Raw genomic sequence first — 20105 nt, forward strand, 5'->3', positions numbered from 1 at the left:
TTTAGAGCCGCTAAAAGCAGTCCCTGCGGCACAGGGGACAGCGGTGGCTGTTTTGAAGCCACTGGGCGATGCAGGTAGGATGGTATAAATGGCCGCATGGCAGGGATGTCACCTGCTCACCCTGGATGAAATCAGTGAGGCAGATGATGCAAGACTGTTTCTCCTCTGCATTGATGGTCCTTGCAGGGAGGTCTCCAATTTTCTGGGCCCTGGAGCTTGGTGGAGGCTGGTGGGGCACACCCAGTGGAGCCGGTGTTGGGGGCTCTGGCGGTGGTATGGCCTGAGGTCTCATGGTGCCCATCCCCTGCAGCTGTTCTAAGATGTTAAAGAGGCGATCCCATGCAGGGTGTATGGGAGACCTCCTGGGTGGCTGCATCTCCCTGGTCCTGCGGCTCGGTGGTATGGGCTGAGGATGTTGGAACTCAGGGGTGGTGGGCCCAGCACTCTCCCGGCTGCTCTCCCCAGATGGTCGGGGGGTCTTGGGCCGGCTCAGCTCTTATTGGAGAGCGGCTTCTCTCCCTGGCAGATGGTAATTGCCGAGGTGGAGCTCTGACTCCGGAGACATTAGGATGTTGCCTGTCTCTCCCAGATGCTGATCTTAATCGCTCTCGCAGGATAGTCTGACCTAAAAAAAAGAGCAAAGAAATGAAGACGAATGGAAGTATTTCCAGTATATGATTGATAGAACAGAAGATGGGCTACAGATACTGGATCTATCTAGTATTTATTCTATATCTGTCTGCTGTTGTAGCCTGGACATAGTGACTTAGGTGGTCTTTTTGGTTCCTGTTAAAGGGCTGTCCAGCTTTTTTTAAGTAATAGTCCATTCTCAGGACAGGCCATCTATAGCTGATCGTCAGTAATTGGACACCTCTCCCGCACACTGATCAGCTGAAACTTCACTGCACGATCAGCATTGTAGAGTCCAGCGCTTGTCACTGCTGCTGTCATTGAAGTCAATGAGAGCTGTGATAAGCGCTGTCCGCTGTAGCTCCAGCGTTGACTTCTGGTGACAGAGCTACACGGAAAAGCTGATCGGCAAGGATGTGGGGTGCCGGACCCCTGCCGAGCATCCTGTGATCCTATTATGAGGATAGACTGTCACTTAAAGTCTGGACAACCCCTTTAACCAGTGTAAGGCTACTTTTACATCTGTGTTTTCAATTCCGCTTTTGAGATCCATCATAGGATCTCAATAGCGGATGAAAACACTTCAGTTTTCTCCCCATTCATTGTCAATGGGGACAAAACTGAGCGAAACTGAGTGCGCCAAAATGCGTTCTGTTTGGTTGCACTCCCATCGCGGACAGAATCTGTCCGCGATGTGGTGTGGCGCAAGATGGATCCGTCCTGACACACAATGTAAGTCAATGGGGACAAATCCGTTTTCTCTGACGCAATAGAAAACAGATCTGTCCCCCATTGACTTTCAATGGCTATATAAGACATAATACAACCGGATCCGTTCATGACAGATGCAGGCGGTTGTATTATTGTAACATCTCAATGTTCACCCCCTTTTACATCTCAGTTATGACCAGATGACATAGTTGCACCCATGTGTCCTGTTGGAGTTTAGACTGGTTGTCCCCACTACAGATAATGAAATCAAAGTCTGCCCAATTCTTCTTCAGAGCATCACTTACCCTCGTTCTCGGGCCGACTGAGCCAGGAGTTGTTATCGGCGTTTAGCTGTCGTAATTCCCGGGATCCCATCTCTGGTTTCCCGAGCCGGACCTGATGAAAATGTGCTCAAGTGGCCCCGATATTATTGGGCCTTGAGGGAAAAAAATCAAAGGAGAAAAAAATCGGAAGCAAACACTAGAAGAAAAATCCAGTTCTCTCTTCCGGAGCCAAAATGCAGTTTACACCGAGGTGTGAACTCAAGAAAATGGCGCTGAGCTGACTGTGCAGAGGTGTCTTCTAGGTTCCTGAACATTGTGATGTCATACAGAGGAACCTGCTGTAGATCAGTGCTTTGTGACATCACCACAGCCTGGCCACCATGATGCTTCCTGCCAACTGCTCAGTATCTACAATGGTTGTTATCTCCTCTAGTTTATTAGTCTCTTATTTTTTTCACTTCCCTGATATTTTATTAAACTTTTTCTTCTTTTTGGATGCCCTCCCGGCTTTGTCTGTAGGGAAACCGCATGATTAAGTTTGTGTGTACAATAGTGGCGGAAAAAAGTCAGGTTGTGGCACATGCTGTATTTACACCATAATATGCAACCTTTTTGTGCTTCTCGACAATTTAGCAAAGTGGTTCAAAAATGTGAGGAGCGAAGCTTCCCCCGGATTTACTATAATTTACACCAGGAACCGGCATAAATTATAACTCGTGTCTAATCCAGCTCCTAGAGGACATGGATTTGACTTTGTGGCGCACGGTGGGCCTGAGATATGTCTGATTTATTAAGAATTGTCTTCCTCTTCATATATCTGGTCCATCTCACTCCGGGGCCCAGAAGATCAGGTCTGACGTAGGAATCTCCAGTCTGGATGAATCCGGGCACAGAGTCCCTGCCGCTCAGGACTGTGCAGTGTAGGCCCTCATTGTGTGGCTGTATGGTGCTCTGTGGGGTCCATGTTACATAGAGAATACATTGGTTATATGGCACCCAGCGGAGCGTGCCGGCATTTATTTTCAGTGGATTGAATGGGCGACCCCCTTTATGCCGTACACTGCGGGGCGCTTACATAGGAAATCCATCCCTCCCCCATCTCTTAGTGCAGCTCACCAGTTCTTGGGCCCTCGCATGGATTCTGTGTGTAAACAGTTGACTCCAGCATCCCGTCCATAGTAATGAAAATGGCAGTTGAAAGCATTCAGCGCATGTGCAGACACGCGGCAGGACCCCCTGCATCTGCGCATGCGCTGAATGCTGTCTGAGCCGGCACAGAAGAAGACACAGCCGGGCACACGGGTAAATGACGTGACCTCCGCCATCTTGATTGCTGTAGACGTGGCTGCTGCTGGTGGCCACTGTTTGTACATGGAGTCCATGGACAGCAGGTTTCCCAGCACCTACTTGTTTATGGTATTGTAAAGGGGGCTTCAAAAAGTGACTGACCCCTTTAATCATCTCCATGTGGAATACAGTATAAGACCACCACCTATTTTTATTTTTTTTGGCAGCAATGGTACCCATGACACAGGGGTCAGCAGCCATCGGCACACTAGCTGTTGTGAAACTACAATTCCCAGCATGCCCTATTGACTTCTTTGAAATTTCTGAAAAAATCTGAGCAAGTGTGCATGCTGGGAGTTGTAGGTTCACATCGGTTGTAGTGCCGAAGGATCTCTATCCCTGATATAATATAAAATCAAAACAGCACAACTGCACAATAGCCCTGCAGGCAAGGGATCTCACCGCTTTCCTAAAAATATTACTGCCCCTTATTGTCTATTAGAACATGTGTAGGAAGTGCAATCATTCCCATCCATGCCTCACTCCTAGGCGTGGGTCCAGTTCTCAATCACAAGAACAGAGGCCCGTGATCCCCATTGAATGGAGCTGCAGACTGTCATGCATGCTGCAGTTTTTAAGACTATGGGACATCCGGAGAAGTACAAGAGCTCAACTATCTCCATAGAGATGAATGAGAGGCAGCGCGCATGTATGACCTCTGCTACATTCATACTGAGGAGCACAAGCCCCCCCATTCTCTTGATTGATCGATTTGCCTAATTTTCTGTCTGTACGATCTGTCTATAGCTATTCCTATGATGTCTGGAGTCAGTTCAGTTCAAATAAGCTTTATTAGCAGTACTAAACACATATTAGGACTCATATAAGCTATACTAGCAACCTAGGACAGGTCTTAGCTGGCCAGCTACATGGGGAGAGTCAGACACTTTCAGTTCCAGGTGCTTCCATTCTGGATTTCTATGGCTCCCTGCATATTTACCAAGTTGGTGGTGGAGATGTCCTCTCCTATGTGAGCAGCCATCTTGTTTGTTCCCTACCTGGACAATTTTTTTTTTTTTAATAGTAGCCCCATCCAGGCAGAGTTGTCTTTCAAAGGCAGACCAAGTAATTCAGATCCTGGAATCATTGGGTTGGATAGTGAACATGGAGAAGTCCAAGATGATCCCCCTGCAGTCGCAGAGGTTCCTGGGGATTTTGCTCGACTCAACCTCCCAGAGATCCTTTCTGATTTTGGACAAAGTGAACAAAATAAGGTCAGTGGTGCGAGATCTAATTCTATGCCCTTGTGTTTCAGTCAAGAAACTATGTCCGTCCTTGGTACCTTGACATCATGCATTCCAGCAGTTCTGTGGGCTCAAGCTTATTCCAGGGATCTCCAGTGGGAGATTCTCCAGTCATGGTCAGGGAGACCAGAGGAGCTGAACAGCAAGATTCTAATCTCCAGGAAGACCTGTCGGTCACTAGAATGGTGGTTGATACAGGAGAATCTAGATCAGGGGGTCCTGTGGAAGGTGGTAAACCCTTTAGTAATCACTACAGGCGCCAGTCCGTCTGGGTGGGGGGCCCATGTTCTGGACAGAGTCTTTGAGGGATCCTGGGCAGTGCAGATTGGGAGATTTCTTCCAATGCAAAGGAATTGACAGCAGTTCTGAAGACTCTGCAGAAGATCCTGGATTGGCTTCAGAACCGGCATTTAAGGGTTTTGTCTGACAATGGTTCCATGGTGGCCTACTTAAATCATCAGGGGGGAACCCGATCCAAGGAGTTGATGGGAATTACAAATCAAATATTTCCCTTAGTGACAACACCTTCCCTTCCAATATCAGTCCTTCATATCAGGGGTATAGACAACTGGAAATCAGACTACCTAAGTTGATACAGACTAGACCAGAGGGAGTGGTCCTTGAATCAGGACATATTTGCAAAGATGGTAAGCCTGTGGGGGTTGCCAGACATAGACCTGTTTGCTATAGGAAGGTGAAAAAATTATATTCCCTTTGTACAGGGGATTCTCTCAGCAGTAGATGCCTTCCTTTAGCCCTGGGGCAGAGGTCTTCTGTATGCTTTCCCTCCATTACAATTGATTCCCAGGGTGTTGAACAAAATAAGGGAAGACAGAGCTTCTGTGATCTTGATAGCCCCCCTCTTGGCCCCGTTGAGCATGATTCACCTGGTTAAAACTACTGTCTGTCAGGGAGCCATGGGTCCTTCCTGATCTGTTGTGTCAAGGACTGGTTTTTGAAAGGTCGCAACTGATCAAAAAGGGGCTATCGGGGTCGGTAGTCTCTACTTTATTAAAAAGTAGGAAAGAAGTAACTACAGGCATATACGTTCATCCATTCAGGAGGACAGGATTACTCTGCGCTCCAGCATTTCTCCCCAAAGTAGTCTCAGATTTTCACAAGGGCCAGGAAGTGTTTCTCCCTTCCTTTTGTGATCACCCTAAGGAAGCTGAGCTCTATCATTAGAATTTTAGGAGATGTGTACTAGCTTACTTAGAGGCTACCAAGGGGTGGAGGAAGACAATTTCTTTGTTTTATACAATTTGCAGGCCCTAATAGAGGAAAATCAGCTAGCAAAAGTTTATTAGCTAGGTGGATAAGGCAGGCTATCTGTTTAGCTTATGTTTCCCTATGGAAGCCGATTTCCCCCGGTGATGGTCGGCTCACTCAACAAGAGCGGTGGCAACTTTTTGGGCAGAGAGAGCAGAAGCTTCAATCCAAGACCTCTGCAAAGCTGCAACTTGGTCCTCTCCTTTGACCTTCTTTAAAGGGATTCTGTCATGAGATTTGAGGCCTATAACCTAAACATATGGCCAGGTCCCTACTAATACCCTGAATCCGAAACAGACCTTATTAAATGTGCCTGTGGTTTTTATAACCTGTCATTCACGTACCAAATGTGTCCAAGGGGACGTCTCATCATGCAGGGTGCCCGGCTGCAGCCATCTCCGTCTGGTGCCCAGCGCCGCCTTCCCAGTTGAAATCGCCGCCTTCCTCACCTCAGCCCCGCCTCCGCAATCGTCCGGTCCCTCAGGTTATGCCTAGTGCACACGCGCGGGATCTGGCTGAGGAGAGCGGACGATTTCGGAGGCGGCGCTGAGGTGAGGGAGGCAGCGATGAGGTGAGGTAGGCGGCTCTATTGAAAGGGAGGGCGGCGATTTCTAGTCGGAAGGTGGCGCTGGGCACCCTGCATGATGAGACGTCCCCTTGGACACATTAGGTACGTGAATGACAGGTTATAAAAACCTGTTTTATATGCTAATAGAGCCACAGGCACATTTAATAAGGTATGTTTCAAATTCAGGGTATTAGTAGGGACCTGGCCATATGTTTAGGTGATTGGCCTCAAATCTCATGACAGAATCCCTTTAAGCAATATAGATTGGATCTTTCTTCTCCTCCTTCTGACTTTGGTCGCAAGGTTCTCCAGGCCGTGGTCCCACCCTACTTTTTTCTGGGATCTCTCATGGTGCTGTCATGGACGATAGGGGAAAAATAATAATTACACTTAGCGGTAATTTGATTTTCAAGAGTCCATGACAGCACCCCTAAATTTCCCACCCTTTTTACTTCGGTGTTGGTGACTGTTCTTAGGTATGGTCACGAGGTATGCAAAAAAAACTGAAGATATAATTAAACGTGAAGAGAGCATATGCCTTCAGCCAAGCAAGCGAGGAAAGTCTGAGGAATGGATGATGAAGGGGGGGGGGGGGGGCTTTTCGACTCTGAAAACCACAGAGGAAGAGAGAGGCTCCTCACCCCTTTTTTTATTTTATTTTTTATGCCAAAGTGTTAAGATCAGATATTTATCTGTATTTGTGACAATGCATGGTTACTGCAGCATTCAAGTGAACAGTAGCAGTGCTGCAGTAACCAGATATGGTGACTACACCTGCACAGCAGCTCTTGAAAACAGCATATTAGCGGGGTGGCGCCCATCTGACATTAACATCCAGTAAGGATAGATAATCACTACTGAACTTACGGAGAACCCCTTTAGCCCAGCAGTATTACACAATGCTGGTGGTCTAGGGCACAAAAATCTAGTGACAGGTTCCCTTTAAAAAATAAAGCTATTGTTGGTTTAGCAGTGCCAACAGCGTAAAGGTCTGTGCCAGAAATTCTTTCATTCAAAAGTTTTATATTTTTTAATAAAGTTTGAAAAACAACATACAGAAATGTAACCCAGAAGACAAGGGGAAGAGTGGACTATGTAGCTGATGGACCACTCTGGATGGGGCTTATCTCCCATAGGAACAAAGGAATTATGCACTTTGTCATACAGGCTATTTAGCTATTTATGCTTTCCCTGTGCCTCCACTGCCACCTTAGGTGTAGGTTGCACAGGCACTTCGTTAAAAGGGTTACCTGTGAATTAAGAAAATGAAAATACTTAAATATTACTTTATTATAAATACATTCCCAAATACCTTTCATTAGTTATGACTCATTTTGTCTAGGGAACAATTAGTAGAAATAAAATGGCCGCCATCCTATTAGGACACACACAACCTGTCCTAATTGCACAGCAGGACAAGTTACTTTACAACACTGAGGGAAAGAGATGCCTCATCCTCTCCTACTTGTCAGTAATTGTGATCCTGAATACAGTTAATATGATCTTCAGCTGAATGTCTGTGGGAAATGGAGTTCATGAGGGACAGGACAGTCAGACTGCGGTAATGTGGGACTATGGTAATGGAGACTGCATACAAGTGCTGCTGATCATTTTCCCCACCTCCTGTCTGTACTTTGTCTCCTCATGAACTCCATTCCCACAGAGATTCAGCTGAAGGTCTTATCTGTATTCAGGATAATAATCCCTTACAAGTAAGAGAGGAGGATTAGGCAGCTCTTTACCTCAGTGTTCTGAAGTCCTGCTGTCTGATTAGGACAGGTTTTGTGAGTACTAATGGGACGGCAGCCATTTTATTTCTCCTAATGATTGCTCCCCAGACAATATGAGCCATTATAACTAATAAAAGGTATTTGGGAATATATTTATAATAACGTCATATTTATTTATTTTATTCCTGGAGATTCCCTTTTAAGGACTTCTGTAGAGACAGGACCACGCTGCATGATTTAATATGCTGCATTACCAGCAGAGTGCGCTCTTTGGCTTCAGTGCACAGGTCATGCATACATGTAGCACTGTATCAGAAAACCACATAACTTGTCATACATTATCAGCCTTACATCTGGCTGTTGCAGTAAGTTAAGGGTACTTTCACACTTGCGTTGTAAATATCCGGCAGGCAGTTCCTTTGTTGGAACTGCCTGCTGGATCCAGAAGTCTGTGTGCAAACAGATAGCATTTGTAGACGGATGCGGATCAGTCTAACAAATGCATTGAAACACCGGATCTGTCTCTCCAGTGTCATCTGGAAAAACTGATCCAGTGTGTGTGTTTTTATATAATTTGTTTTATTTTTGCAGACCGGAAAACCGGATCCGTTTTGCCAGAACACTTGGTGCTGGATCCGGCATTAATGTATTTCAATGGAAAAGAATGCCGCATCCGGCATTCCGGCAAGTGTTCCAGAATTTTGGACTGAGAAAATGGGTATTTTCTCCGGCCAAATACCGTAAGAGGGACTGAACTGAAGACATCCTGATGCATTCCGCTCCATTCAGAATGCATTAGGATAAAACTGATCATTTTTTTACCCGGCATTGAGCCCCTAGGACAGAACTCAATACCAGAAAACTTTAACGCAAGTGTGAAAGTACCCAACCCAGTAGGCACCATGCCGAGGGATATGTAATGGGGTTCTCCTGCCATAAAATAGCCGAGCTTATCTGACATACAAACCCCTTAAGAGTGCATTAAGTATAAAAGGGTCAATGTGGGATGTAATGTGCAGACACAACTGTATGTGACAGGGCAGTGTCCTGACGATAGAGCACCCCCCATGGCCTCCTTTCTGACGCCCAAACTTTAAAGGGACGCTTCCATAATTATTTTATTTCTTTTAGTTTTACTCAATATTCATAGAAAACTATTTTTTTATTTTTTTTTTATTTGGCTGTGTTTTTTATTTAAGCAGTACTATGCCCTAAAAAATTATATGCAAAATTACTGTCCTTTTGTAGAAGTCGGCACAGAGATAAAACTCCTATATACAGTTGTGTTCAAAATTATTCAACCCTCAATGCTGTAAAGGGTTTTAGGGAATTTAGTGTACATTTGTAATTGTGTTCAGAATGAAATCTTACAAGGACTTTTTAAAGAACCAAATGCAACTAAAATGACATCAATTGTTTTTGTAATACAGTATTAAATGTTTTTTTTGTGATTTCTTCATTGACACAATTATTCAACCCCTTAAAGACTACCACTCTTAAGAACAGAGGTTCATTCAAGTGTTTTCGATCAGGTATTGAAAACACCTGTGGATGTCAAGGAGCAGCAATCAAGCATAATAAGCACCAATTAGGCAGATTTAAAAGGACTGTGATACTCAGCTCCTTCTAGACATTTACTGGTGTGTTTACAAACATGGTGAAGTCAAGAGAATGGTCCAGGAAGACAAGAGAAGAGGTGATTTTTCTTCACAGGAAAGGCAATGGCTATAAGAAGATTGCAAAGATGTTAAACATACCAAGAGACACCATAGGAAGCATCATTCGCAAATTCAAGGCAAAGGGCACTGTTGAAACGCTACCTGGTCGTGGCAGAAAGAAGATGCTGACTTCGACTGCTGTGCGCTACCTGAAGCGCAAAGTGGAGAAAAGTCCCCGTGTGACTGCTGAGGAACTGAAAAAAGATTTGTCAGATGTGGGTACTGAAGTTTCAGCTCAGACAATAAGGCGCACACTGCGTAATGAAGGCCTCCATGCCAGAACTCCCAGGCGCACCCCCTTGCTGTCTCCAAAGAATAAGAAGAGTCGACTGCAGTATGCCAAAAGTCATGTAGACAAACCACAAAAGTTTGGGGATAGTGTTCTGTGGACTGATGAAACAAAATTAGAACTGTTTGGGCCCATGGATCAACGCTATGTTTGGAGGAGGAAGAACAAGGCCTATGAAGAAAAGAACACCTTGCCTACTGTGAAGCATCGCGGGGGGTCAATCATGCTTTGGGGCTGTTTTGCTTCTACAGGTACAGGGAAGCTTCAGCGTGTGCAAGGTACCATGAATTCTCTTCAGTACCAGGAGATATTGGATGAAAATGTGATGCAGTCCGTCACAAACCTGAGGCTTGGGAGACGTTGGACCTTTCAACAGGATAATGATCCCAAGCATACCTCCAAGTCCACTAGAGCATGGTTGCAGATTAAAGGCTGGAACATTTTGAAGTGGTCATCGCAGTCACCAGACTTAAATCCGATTGAGAACCTCTGGTGGGACTTAAAGAAAGCAGTTGCAGCGCGCAAGCCTAAGAATGTGACTGAACTGGAGGCTTTTGCCCATGGGCGAAGATACCCGTAGATCGCTGCAAGACACTTGTGTCAAGCTATGCTTCACGTTTAAAAGCTGTTATAACTGGAAAAGGATGTTGTACTAAGTACAGTCGTGGCCAAAAGTTTTGAGAATTACATAAATATTGGAAATTGGAAAAGTTGCTGCTTAAGTTTTTATAATAGCAATTTGCATATACTCCAGAATGTTATGAAGAGTGATCAGATGAATTGCATAGTCCTTCTTTGCCATGAAAATTAACTTAATCCCAAAAAAACCTTTCCACTGCATTTCATTGCTGTCATTCAAGGACCTGCTGAGATAATTTCAGTAATCGTCTTGTTAACTCAGGTGAAAATGTTGACGAGCACAAGGCTGAAGATCATTATGTCAGGCTGATTGGGTTAAAATGGCAGACTTGACATGCTAAAAGGAGGGTGATGCTTGAAATCATTGTTCTTCCATTGTTAACCATGGTGACCTGCAAAGAAACGCGTTGCATAAAAATGGCTTCACAGGCAAGGATATTGTGGCTACTAAGATTGCACCTCAATCAACAATTTATAGGATCATCAAGAACTTCAAGGAAAGAGGTTCAATTCTTGTTAAGAAGGCTTCAGGGCGTCCAAGAAAGTCCAGCAAGCTCCAGGATCGTCTCCTAAAGAGGATTCAGCTGTGGGATCGGAGTGCCACCAGTGCAGAGCTTGCTCAGGAATGGCAGCAGGCAGGTGTGAGCGCCTCTGCACGCACAGTGAGGCGAAGACTTTTGGAAGATGGCCTGGTGTCAAGAAGGGCAGCAAAGAAGCCACTTCTCTCAAAAAAAAACATCAGCGACAGATTGATCTTCTGCAGAAAGTATGGTGAATGGACTGCTGAGGACTGGGGCAAAGTCATATTCTCTGATGAAGCCTCTTTCCGATTGTTTAGGGCATCTGGAAAAAGGCTTGTCCGGAGAAAAAAAGGTGAGCGCTACCATCAGTCCTGTGTCATGCCAACAGTAAAGCATCCTGAGACCATTCATGTGTGGGGTTGCTTCTCATCCAAGGGAGTGGGCTCACTCACAATTTTGCCCAAAAACACAGCCATGAATAAAGAATGGTACCAAAACACCCTCCAACAGCAACTTCTTCCAACAATCCAACAACAGTTTGGTGAAGAACAATGCATTTTCCAGCACGATGGAGCACCGTGCCATAAGACAAAAGTGATGACTAAGTGGCTCGGGGACCAAAACGTTGACATTTTGGGTCCATGGGCTGGAAACTCCCCAGATCTTAATTCCATTGAGAACTTGTGGTCAATCCTCAAGAGGCAGGTGGACAAACAAAAACCCACTAATTCTGACAAACTCCAAGAAGTGATTATGAAAGAATGGGTTGCTATCAGTCAGGAATTGGCCCAGAAGTTGATTGAGAGCATGCCCAGTCGAATTGCAGAGGTCCTGAAAAAGAAGGGCCAACACTGCAAATACTGACTTTGCAAAAATGTCATGTAATTGTCGATAAAAGCCTTTGAAACGTATGAAGTGCGTGTAATTATATTTCACTACATCACAGAAACAACTGAAACAAAGATCTAAAAGCAGTTTAGCAGCAAACTTTATGAAAACTAATATTTGTGTCATTCTCAAAACTTTTGGCCACGACTGTACTAAGATTGAATGTCACTTGGGGGTTGAATAAAACTGATAATGATGTGAGCACAGAAAATACATTTGTGGTTATTTCATTATAAATGTTATGTTATATTTGTCTGACTTACAAGTGCCTCTTTGATTTAATTGTAAACAAGATGACTGAAAAGATCAAAATCAATGTCAAACTGGCCAAAACACTCAATTTCAGTGGGGGTTGAATAATTTTGAACACAACTGTAGATGGGTGATCCATGGTCAGTTTATTGCTGCTGTGAGGTGTTATCTGGTAGTATAATAGTAGAATAGTAGTAGATTTAGGATGACAGCTGTATTGTTCTCTTAATAGGCCTAGATAAAGATGTCCACAGAAGAGTTCTGAACTTATCCGTGTCATGTGTGATCCTGTAATGGAGTCTCTCACCCGCTTCCCTCTCAGTGAATGGAATGAATGAGAAAGTCAAGCAAAACTGTTTGTTGTGGTCAAAGTCCAAAGAAAGGAGGAAGGTAAAGATCCAGGACAGGAAGTCGTATACACGGAGTGATGTCAAATTATATCCCGAAAACCACCTACTCAAAGGGAATAGTGGAGTGAAATGTGCGTGTTTGTGTACATGTGGATAGATGGATTGTAAGCTCTTGCGAGTAGGACCCTCACTGTTTTAACCGCTGACTAGCTTGTTGCTATGTAATGTACATGAAGCCTCTGAGATGAAATGAAGAATATAATATATATATATTGCCCTTTATCAGGATGCAGAGATTGTTAGAACCCGGGACCCGCAGCTTTTATCGCAGTGTGATGTAGTTGTCGATGTGGGCGGCGAGTATGACCCTTCCCGGAACCGCTACGACCACCATCAAAGGTGAGACTACATCTATCTATATGTCTTTGTTGTTTTGTCCTTTTTTTTCTTGCCTTTGTAACATCTGCATGTTTTGAAATCTTGCAGATCTTTCTGTGAAACCATGAACAGCCTATATCCTGACAAGCCGTGGGTTACCAAGCTGAGCAGCGCTGGCCTGGTATATGCCCACTTTGGCACACAGATACTAGCCACGCTCCTGGGAACCGATGAGGAGGACCCTATTATACCAGTCCTATATGACAAGGCAAGTGACACAAAACTGAAGCAGGGGAGGATTTATGAAGCTGTTTGAAAGAGTAACTCTCTGGTGCCCAAAGCAACCAATCACAGCACAGCTTTTATTTTAGAAATCCAGAATAGGAAGTGAAAGCTGTGTTGTGATTGGTTGCTTATGGACAGCAAAAGCTGCTTTTCTTCTAAAGCTGTGATGGCTAACCTCCGGCACTCCAGCTGTGGTAAAACTACAACTCCCAAGATGTACACCTGCTTGGCTGTGCTCAGAACTCCATAGAAATGAATAGAGCATGCTGGGAGTCGTAGTTTCACCACAGCTGGAGTGTCGGAGGTTAGCCATCACTGGCGATCTTCTTCTAGATCTCCCACCATTTTCTGTTAACCATAAATCTTGTAGAAAGTTGACTTTTATGGGATTCCTAGTTTTAATGAACATTTCAGGCTCTTCAAACTAATAGCATGCTTTTCAGCTATGGGTGGTGCTGCGACCAGAAGTGGTCATCTAGATTTCTGGTACACGGCTAACTAGAAACCTATGAATTTTTTTTATATATATTATTATTAATTTTTTTCCTGTATCTGATTTACTTTTTTTTACAGGTCGGATGCGGTCCAATTTAATAGGGCTGCAAAAGATGTGGACAGTACTCTGTGTCCATTCCAGGGCATTCTCAAAACTATAGAACATGTCTTATTCTTGTCCACATTACCGACAAGGATAGGACTGTTCTATTATGGTCTGGACCTTCCGTTCCGCAAAATGCTGATCTGCAATTTGCGGACTGCAAAACTGGCAACGAGCTTGTGCATGAGCTCCAAGGCAGTCTTTACAATCCATCCTGCAGTGTCTGTCTGAGGTTTCCTGATTTTGGACATATGAGTTGAATTTTTCTTGCAAGTTATGGACCCATTTGGGGACCAAGCCATCAGATGAGCTCTGGCTGTGTATTGTAATACATAGAAGCTACAGAAGCCAAGAGGTTGAAAATGTGTTTAAAATAAATAAATTACAAATATGACTTTTGTAGAGAAACTACATGCCTTTCAGTAAAGAAAATGCCCCAAAAGTGTCCGTACTCTTTAAAGAAGTCAATACGTGGATGTATTGTGTAAATCTTTAATATTTCTATTTCCTAGATGTATGAGAACTTTGTTGAAGAAATTGATGCTATAGACAATGGAGTATCCCAGTTTGATGGGGAGCAGAGATACAACATTACCACCAACCTGAGCTCCCGAGTTGGACATCTCAACCCACGCTGGAATGAACCTGATCAGGACACAGAAGTAATGGCTCATGGGGTTGCTTTGGTTAATTGAGCAATAAGACAGATACCACTAAGGACCTGCGATTGTGGTTACGTTTCCTAGAATCTCTCTAGTGTGTATTTGGGATGCTGCATTCCTCGATATATATATTCTCTATTCTGTCTTCATTGCAATGAGTGCCTTTAGCATCTGTTCACATGCCTTGAGCGTATCATTCACTGTGTGCTCAAAATCGCCATTGTATGTGCAGTGTTTTAGATTGCTGCCACATGTACTTTTTTCTGTGTGAATTTTTTTTTTGCCAAAAAACATTCAGTTGTAGTTATTTTTAGGTGTTTTTGTGAGATGTACACCCCACAAAATAATTACTTCCCCTGTAGTGCATTATACAAAAATTGCTGCTGAAGACAGGTGCTCGGTGGGGTTGCCAGGGACCCCAGAGGATAAGTCGTCAACATGTAGACACTGGAAAATCCAGTTTTGGTTGTATCCATATCAAAAGATAATGTTTTTTTTGGGAAATCTTTTATCACTAAGGGCCGTTACACTTGGCATAGGGGAGCATTAAAAGATGTCCCTGGAGCCTAAATGTTAAAAGGGTTGTGCTAGTTATCCTAAAAGCTGCCAATAATACCTTAAAGGGGTTATCCAATGACTAATGTAAAAAATAAAAATCGGACATCCTATAGTACACGACAGTCTCTTTCTAACAAAGCTAGAACCAGCCCTGTACCTCACATGGATCCAGAGATCTCCACATTCATTGCTCTGCTATATTTATATCAAGCTGACAGCTCAGGGGAGTGTCTTTACTGCTGCAGCTCAGGGGGCGTGTCCATGCTCTCCCTATCACAGCTCAGGAGGCAGTTGAAGGATGAAACTGAGCATGTGCGGCCATCTCAGTGAGCAGGTCAAAGAAATAAGAAAAAAAAACCTGCAGGTGGCGCTATACAGATGCATTTTATTGAGTAACTGAGTGGCTATCACTAAAATAAAGTGGCCTAAGTGGGAGGAAATGCTCAAAAAAACCCAAACACTGTAGCGTGTTTATAACCGGGGGAGCAATTCCTCCGCATGTGATCCATTGCTAGCGGTAATCCCCAGCAAAAAATGCTTACAGTGGAGGATGTCGGCAGCGGACCATATGAACCACAAGGCATCCTACACAAGATGGAGTAGTGTGTGGATGAAAATATACAAATACATAGATTACTGCAAAAGGTGCACCACAATGTTATGCAACTGACAACACTGGCTAATCCCTCAAGCTGATGTTAAAAACTGAGACTTTAGCCAATGTATTCCAGTTAGGAACACAACGGAGCCCTTCTGCACCACAGTCAAGGTATCTCAGTGTGGCATGGGTCCTACCACTAGACTACCTATGGTGTGTGAACACTGAATGGTGCTAAGATCTAACTCACAGCCAAGCTCCCACATACCTCCATAGTGAGATCACTCATGCAGTGGGAGAAGAGATAGGGCTGCAAGCCCCCCCCCTATAACTGGGGATTGCCGCTAGCAACGGATCACATGCGGAGGAATTGCTCCCGTTTATAAACACGCCACAGTGTTTGGGGTTTTTGAGCATTTCCTCCCATATTGGGCCACTTTATTTCAGTAATTTTTCTTGATATGTTTAGAATGTGCCATTGTGTACTGCTGGTAGCATTCTGTTGCACCTGGTAGCCTGTGTCACATGGCCTGTTATAGGGGGGGCTTGCAGCCCTATCCCTTCTCCCACTGCATGAGTGATCTCACTATGGAGGTATGTGGGAGCTTGGCTGTGAGTTAGATCTTAGCACCATTCAGTGTTCACACACCGTAGGTAGCCTAGTGGTAGGACCCATGTCATACTGAGATACCTTGACTGTGTTGCAAAAAGGGCTCCGATGTGTTCCTGGCTGGAATACATTGGCTAAAGTCTCAGTTTTTAACATCAGCCTGAGGGATTAGCCAGTGTTGTCAGCTGCATATCATTGTGGTGCACCTTTTGCAGTGATAACTCGGTGGCTATACTACATTTATTATTACATGCAATTACAAAAGTATTCAGGTGCTGGTTTGAAAACTGTACAATATTTTTTGTGGGACAACCTCTTTAAAATAATTGGGGGAGACCTGATATCTGCCTTGAGAATCAGACAAGTGTGATTACCTCCACAGGTCCATCCACGCAGGGATAGACAACCCCTTTAAGACATTTACTATTCTGCGTTGGTCAAATTTAAGGATCACTCAGACAACCCCTTTAAAGGCCTCCAGGACTTCCAGTGGTCAGTGCAGTGAAGGGCCTACAGGGTCCCTGCATGTTCTTCATTGTGCTTATCGGTAAGGGATCGGGAGGCTATTGGTATTTAAAGGGGTATTCTGGTTATATAAAGTTATCCCCTATACACAGGACAGGGGATAACAATTGGTTCAGATGAACTGACAGGTTGGTTGGGCTTGTGCTCAGCTGCGCCATTCATTTCTGTGGTAGTTTTAGAGATAGCTGAGCGCTGTACTCCGCCATCTTCAAAACTGCCATAGAAATTAATGGAGTAGCCGTGCGACTGCCTGTTCTGATCATTTCAGGGTCTCCACTGTGTATGAAACCCCCATTCATGTGAATAGGGGATAACTTTATATAACAGAACTACTCCTTTAAAGGGAACCTGTCATCAACTTAATGCTGGCCGTACTGTGGGCAGTATAAAGTAGTGACAGGAATGCTGATGTCAACGGTGTGTCACTCATTACCTAAAAGTAAGTGGTTGCCGAGAACCAGCATCATCATCATCAGTAGTCCTGGTTATTCATGAATTCCTGCTATCCTGCTCTCCTGCTGATGACTGACAGTCTTCTACCTAGTTGTCTCCCTTTCTCTCTAGGAGAGAACTGCCAATCATCAGCAGATGGGCGATGAGAGCAGGAGATTATGGATAACCATGACTCTTCTCAGGTAGATTTGACTCTTTTCAAGGCCCAGTCTGCAATGATGATGATGCTGGCTCTCAGTAACCACTTACATTTAGCTCATGAGTGACACCCCGCTGACATCAGCATTTCTGTCACTACTTTATACTGCCCTCAGTACGGTCAGTGTACAGTTGATGACAGGTTCCCTTTAAGTTTCTCAGTAAGACTTACTAATAATGTCCTGGCGGATCTCGGAGATGTAGATGAGAACATGGCAGTATTTTCTACACATCGTGTTGTATTCTAAGCTGTGGCAGTATTTTGGGACTGGTTTCTTTTTAATGTACATGGCGCTTATGTGGAGGAAATGGCATAAATTGTACAACTTTCAACATGCAGCTCGCATTGTAATGTGTATTCTCACAAATTTACTTTTGTAGGCTGGATTTAAGAAGGCGATGGAACTGGCAGGGACAGAGTTTGTGTCACGCTTGGACTTTTACCACCGTTCTTGGCTGCCGGCTCGGTCTTTGGTGGAAGAAGCCATCAGACAGCGATTCCAGGTTCAGTAGCCATGATTGATTTTTAGCCTCAGCATTTTGGAACAGAGACCAATCCTGAGCATAGTGACAGTGTACTTGTCTCTGGTCTGCCTCTAGGGGCAGTAATGTGCAGTGACAACTGCTGTCTCTTACAGGCGGATGGCAGTGGAGAAGTGGTGATCTTGGCCCAAGGTGGATGCCCATGGAAGGAGCACTTATTCCAAGTGGAAAAAGAAATCAATCTGGAGAAACAAATTAAATATGTGATCTATCCAGATCAGAGCGCTAAGTGGAGGGTGCAGTGTGTTCCCACAGGTCCCAACACCTTTCAAAATCGGTTAGTAGTAATATGAATTATCCTATTTGGTTATGGGGCATTATATTCTTCTAGATAAAGGAATTGCATAAATAACAGGATCACAAATACTCGTAATAACTTACCTTAAGGGTCCATTCACATGTCAACATCTGTCCCCATTCATTCTCTATGGGGACAGAAAAGATGCGGACAGCACAGTGTTCTGGCCGCATCCGCATTTCCGTGCCACGGCCCTGAACTTCCGGGCCGCGGCTTCGCAAAAAAATAGAACATGTCCTATTCTTGTCCGCAATTGCGGACAAGAATAGGCAGTTGTATGGGGGGTTGCCGGCCGGGTGTATTAGGGGTCCGCAATACACTACCTTATATCACACACACACACACACACACACACTTATGACCTTCTCTGTGTCTGAGCACGTATACTGTTCACAGAGGGGTCCTTTAAGAGGGAAAAATGGGCTTTACTTATTCTAAAAATCACATTGTTAGATATTTATGTTCATTTGGTGTAATTGACATTTTTGTTTCTAGATGATAGTCTCATTGAAATGTAAGAGAATAGTTGATGGTTTTCTAGAAGAATCAGATGTACTGTTTCCTTGTTCTTTTTGGGGAAAATTGGCAAATCCTTTCTTGTACTCTTCTCTAGGCTTTCTCTACCAGAGGATTGGCGTGGTCTTCGAGCAGATGATCTCTCCTCAATTAGTGGCATTCCTGGTTGCATCTTTGTTCATGCCAGCGGTTTCATTGGTGGAAACGAGACACAGGAAGGTGCTCTGGAGATGGCACGGAAAGCATTAACGTCCTAGAGTTGTTACTACGTAGGATACAGCCAACTGTACCATTCAATGCAGAAAAATCTACAATTTGTATTTATACCATGTGGCATCACTAAATATTTTTGTATTGACCATGTTGTGTGACTGTTCATGTACATGCACAACCTGAGGCACTCAACAGGATAGTCAGTCACAGTAGCCCTTTTTGACCCTTAGATGGGTTTGTTTAAACACTGGCATAGTTACTAGCACCGAACCATACGTTTAATGTATATGCTGAGAAAAGTTAGCCATTGGCCCCTAGTTCAGCCAGTGGAGGCCAAGAGGGGTGGTATGTCGGCTTACTTTTTTTCACTTGTATAGTAAAGCACGGCAGGCTGCACTTTCTTATATAAACAGAAGGCTGAGATGTATGTCGAGAGCACATAGGAGCGGTTTACTAATCCTATAGACGGTGGAAACTGTCAGTGACACGCACCAAATTCATCCCAGGGGCTCAGGCTAGATGACAAATGTGGTGCAGGGATAGGCACTTTTTTTCCCTCTAACTTTATCAACTATTGGTTGGCTTACTTTGCAGCAATATTTCATGTAGATTTTGTATCTTTGGACATGACGCTTTGGTGAGCTTGGTGCAGTATTTTTTATATTTTTTTCCTCTTCTGCAGTTCACAACATCCAATTAAAAAAGTTTTTATAGGCTGTAAATAGTATAAAAATGCATTATAAATGATAGAAGATGAGGAACCATGCTCTCGGCACACCCAGGAAGAAAGAAAATTGATTTTTCTTCTTTCTTGTCTTCTAAAGTGTATATACAAGCAGTATGCTCCTTTCTGCGCCTATACATCAGCACATATCTGAGGCGATACTACATAGGACCCATCCACCCGGGCAGCTCAGTAGTTTGCACTGATGACCTTGGTCAGATTCAAACCAAAGACCAGCCCTACAAGGCAACATCTGCATGGAGTTTGGGTGTTCTCCACATGTTTGGAGCGTGGGAGGAAACCCATACAAAGACATATTGATAGGGAACTTAAATTGTGAGCATCCTTTGAAACAGCAAGTAAGTCTGTAAAGCCTTGTTGTCTGTCAGCGCTGTATAAGTGAATAAAATAAAAACTAGATATTACGAGCAGGAAGGGGAGCATCACTCACCTCTGCTTGTAGATGCTGACTACACATGTATGTCCTATTTCACAGGGTTTGACTG

The 20105-nt window shown here is 44.1% G+C and overlaps 1 protein-coding gene across 1 annotated transcript; it reads left to right on the top strand.

Annotated features, from left to right (window-relative positions):
- The first annotated feature begins 1858 nt into the window (after positions 1-1858).
- LOC121002542 (MYG1 exonuclease-like) lies at positions 1859-18919 on the top strand. The gene is made up of 9 exons (XM_040433985.1): positions 1859-1875; positions 3997-4186; positions 4228-4447; positions 12719-12839; positions 12927-13086; positions 14214-14363; positions 17687-17809; positions 17944-18125; positions 18760-18919. Exons 1-9 carry the CDS (start codon positions 1859-1861, stop codon positions 18917-18919), a joined length of 1323 nt encoding a protein of 440 aa, XP_040289919.1.
- The last annotated feature ends 1186 nt before the right edge of the window (positions 18920-20105 follow it).

This window comes from Bufo bufo, chromosome 5 (assembly GCF_905171765.1).
Source record: "Bufo bufo chromosome 5, aBufBuf1.1, whole genome shotgun sequence".
In the NCBI taxonomy this organism is placed as follows: Eukaryota; Metazoa; Chordata; class Amphibia; order Anura; family Bufonidae; genus Bufo; species Bufo bufo.

What these genes read in the sequence shown, in the direction of transcription:
- LOC121002542 (XM_040433985.1), top strand. An exon ending in CGCTACGACCACCATCAAAG is followed by an intron (nt 12,840 to 12,926) that starts GTGAGACTACAT and finishes GAAATCTTGCAG; the next exon opens with ATCTTTCTGTGAAACCATGA. An exon ending in AACCTGATCAGGACACAGAA is followed by an intron (nt 14,364 to 17,686) that starts GTAATGGCTCAT and finishes TTACTTTTGTAG; the next exon opens with GCTGGATTTAAGAAGGCGAT.